The 2,996-nt window shown below is 37.6% G+C and overlaps 1 protein-coding gene across 1 annotated transcript in view; it reads left to right on the top strand.

The window, feature by feature from the left end:
* Nucleotides 1-2,996, top strand: part of LOC111083249 — a gene marked incomplete at its 3' end in the record, with an annotated part of 26,242 nt that overhangs the window by 17,875 nt on the left and 5,371 nt on the right. The window contains exons 12-13 of the mRNA XM_022379626.1: nucleotides 883-1,061; nucleotides 2,689-2,861. Of these exons, the coding sequence (XP_022235334.1) occupies nucleotides 883-1,061; nucleotides 2,689-2,861 (352 nt within the window). The remainder of the gene's footprint in view (nucleotides 1-882; nucleotides 1,062-2,688; nucleotides 2,862-2,996) is intronic.

The raw sequence follows: 2,996 nt of genomic DNA, 5'->3' as shown, positions 1-2,996 counted from the left end.
GGAAATAATCTATGTATTACATACACTAGTATTTTAGGAACTAATCTATGTATTACATACACTAGTATTTCAGGAACTAATCTATGTATTACATACACTAGTATTTCAGGAACTAATCTATGTATTACATACACTAGTATTTCAGACAGTTACATAGATGCTTGAACATAGATACAGATAACCAGTTTTTGTGTTCTGACCATACCAACTCTGTCGCTTAAGTGAGGGACATCATTGCAGCAATTCAGTGATGGCATATTTGCACACCAGGATGGCTTACTTGCACTCAAGGGGGTGTAAAAATATGTCATAGGATGGCTTACTTGCACTCAAGGATGACATATTTTTACACCAGGATGGCTTACTTGCACTCAAGGATGACATATTTGCACACCAGGATGGCTTACTTGCACTCAAGGATGACATATTTTTACACCAGGATGGCTTACTTGCACTCAAGGATGACATATTTGCACACCAGGATGGCTTACTTGCACTCAAGGATGACATATTTTGCACACCAGGATGGCTTACTTGCACTCAAGGATGACATATTTTTACACCAGGATGGCTTACTTGCACTCAAGGATGACATATTTTCACACAAGGGTTACTTATTTGCACTCAGAGGTGGCACATTTTCACTCACGAATAGTATAGTTGCACTCAAGGATGGCCTATTTGCTCTCAAAGATGACTTATTTTGACTCAAGAATAATTCATATTTTACTGGAAGCGTAAATACTGAGAATTAATATACACTCTGTTTATACTGCAGAATAAAGTTGGTAGAACATTTTAAGCGGGTGTTTTTTGAAAAACTGTTAAGAGCATGAGACGATTATGTTACTATGTATGAGTTTAAACGTTTTTCTTCGTCAGCAACAAATCAACAACAATAACTGTTGAAATCCGTGAGAGGGCGCCAAAAATTAAACGTACCTACATGAACGAGTACATGCGTAAGGTGGTTGTGGAAACTGATAAAGAACTAAAGTACTGGAGGCTGACTTGTAGGAAACTGTTCTCCAGTGACACAGTCTCAAAGTATGATCTACAAGGTAGGTCTTCCAGCTTCACAGTCTCGGAATGTACTCAAGAAGGTAGGTTCTCCAGTTCTACAGTTTCTAAGTGTGATCTACAAGGTAGGTTCTCCAGTTCCATAGTTTATAAGTGTACTCTACAGGGTAGGTTCTCCAGTTCCACAGCTTATATGTGTGGTCTACAGGGTAGGTTCTCCAGTTCTACAGTTTATAAGTGTGGTCTACTGGGTAGGTTCTCAAGTTCCACAGTTTATAAGTGTGCTGTACAAGGTAGGTTCTCCAGTTCTACAGTTTCTAAGTGTGATCTACAGGGTAGGTTCTCCAGTCCTACAGTTTATAAGTGTGCTCTACAGGGTAGGTTCTCAAGTTCCACAGTTTCTAAGTGTGATCTACAGGGTAGGTTCTCCAGTTCTACAGTTTCTAAGTGTGATCTACAGGGTAGGTTCTCCAGTTCCACAGTCTCTAAGTGTGCTTTACAGGGTAGGTTCTCCAGAATTTCAGGTAAACTTGTTGATTACATTTTCTTCGTCAGTCTTTGAATTTTTGGTACTTCAGTTTTGAAGAGGAACACTAAAAAATAGCCCTATAGATATTTCTATATAACAACAAAGAGGGAATCCTCATTATCCGTGGCACATGAAGTTATTTTGGACAGGATTAGAGTAAATTAATATACAGACCTTTTTATTAGCTATATTTTTTGCGCCAACAATGCTAAGTGTAGGGCATGCGTATACTCGATGCGATTTTATTACTCATCAGGATCTCTCCTAGCCTAGCCTCAAATTGAAATTCTTTTAGTCAGGATTAGAATAAATTAATCTATGAGACCTTTAGCGCGGTCAAATAGATCAATCGAAAAGGTTTGACCTCTTCTGAGTCCAAAACTGTAATCAGATCTCAAATCGGTCAAGGGATGATGGAGCTAATAGCTAAAAGTTTGTACTTGGGAAAACAACAACTCGAGGCAGTTCTATGAGCGGTTATATATAAGGCGTCTACCATTAGGAAGAGCACACAACTAACCTGTATATGTAAATCAGAATCGACAGTAGACTTGTTTTAAAATGTCGAGAGTAATTTATAAAATCCCCCAATGTCTCAGTGGTATGTATGAAGACTAAAAACCTGGTATCGATACCCGTGGTGATCAAAGCACAAATAGCCCATCTCGCAGCTTTGTGCTTGACAGTAAAAACCAAACAGGTAATTTATAAACATCCTTAAATTGATTAGTTTAGTTGTTGTCAAGCTCAAAGTTACACAATGGGCTACCTTTGCTCTGCCCATCACGGGTATGTAAACCCGCAGAGTTACCGCTGAGCCCTTGGTTTATATTGAAATAATACAGATAAAATAATCTTAGTTTACTAAACGTTCATCTACTTATAGTGTTATACATTCCATCTATGTTGACTTAATAGCTTCTCGAACACGTGAACATTATAAGTTTTAACATTCAACGTGATGAACACAGACTTTTATTGTGAATAAGAATAAGAACTTCGTTATTTCCACCGCCTCTGGTCCTTTTTGAATACAGTGTATACAGTAAAAACTCAATAAAAACTTTAATTTACTGAACTTCGTGGTAAACTAAGCTACTGGCTCCTCTTTTTTTTTTTTTTCTCTTGGTTTCTGGCAGATGAGGACTGCATGGTAAAACAGAATGAGATTCATATTTACATCCCAGTTCATGTCGACCTTCATCCTCGTTCACTTCGGTTCACTTTTGGTGAAGAGAACAAGCTACAGGCTATATGTTCCTTTGATTTATCTGATCAAATGAATGGAACTTTTACTGTGTCGAGAAATCAGGTAAAAACCCTTCTTCATCATGATGGATTAAGTAGACAGTGGAATAGAATAAGTAGACAGTGGAATAGAATAAGTAGACAGTGAAATAGAATAAGTAGACAGTGAAATAGAATAAGTAGACAGTGAAATAGAATA

This window comes from Limulus polyphemus, unplaced genomic scaffold (assembly GCF_000517525.1).
Source record: "Limulus polyphemus unplaced genomic scaffold, Limulus_polyphemus-2.1.2 Scaffold8749, whole genome shotgun sequence".
Classification (NCBI taxonomy): domain Eukaryota; kingdom Metazoa; phylum Arthropoda; class Merostomata; order Xiphosura; family Limulidae; genus Limulus; species Limulus polyphemus.
Note: the sequence above shows the minus strand (reverse complement) of the source record. Positions and strands in the feature narration are given on the sequence as shown.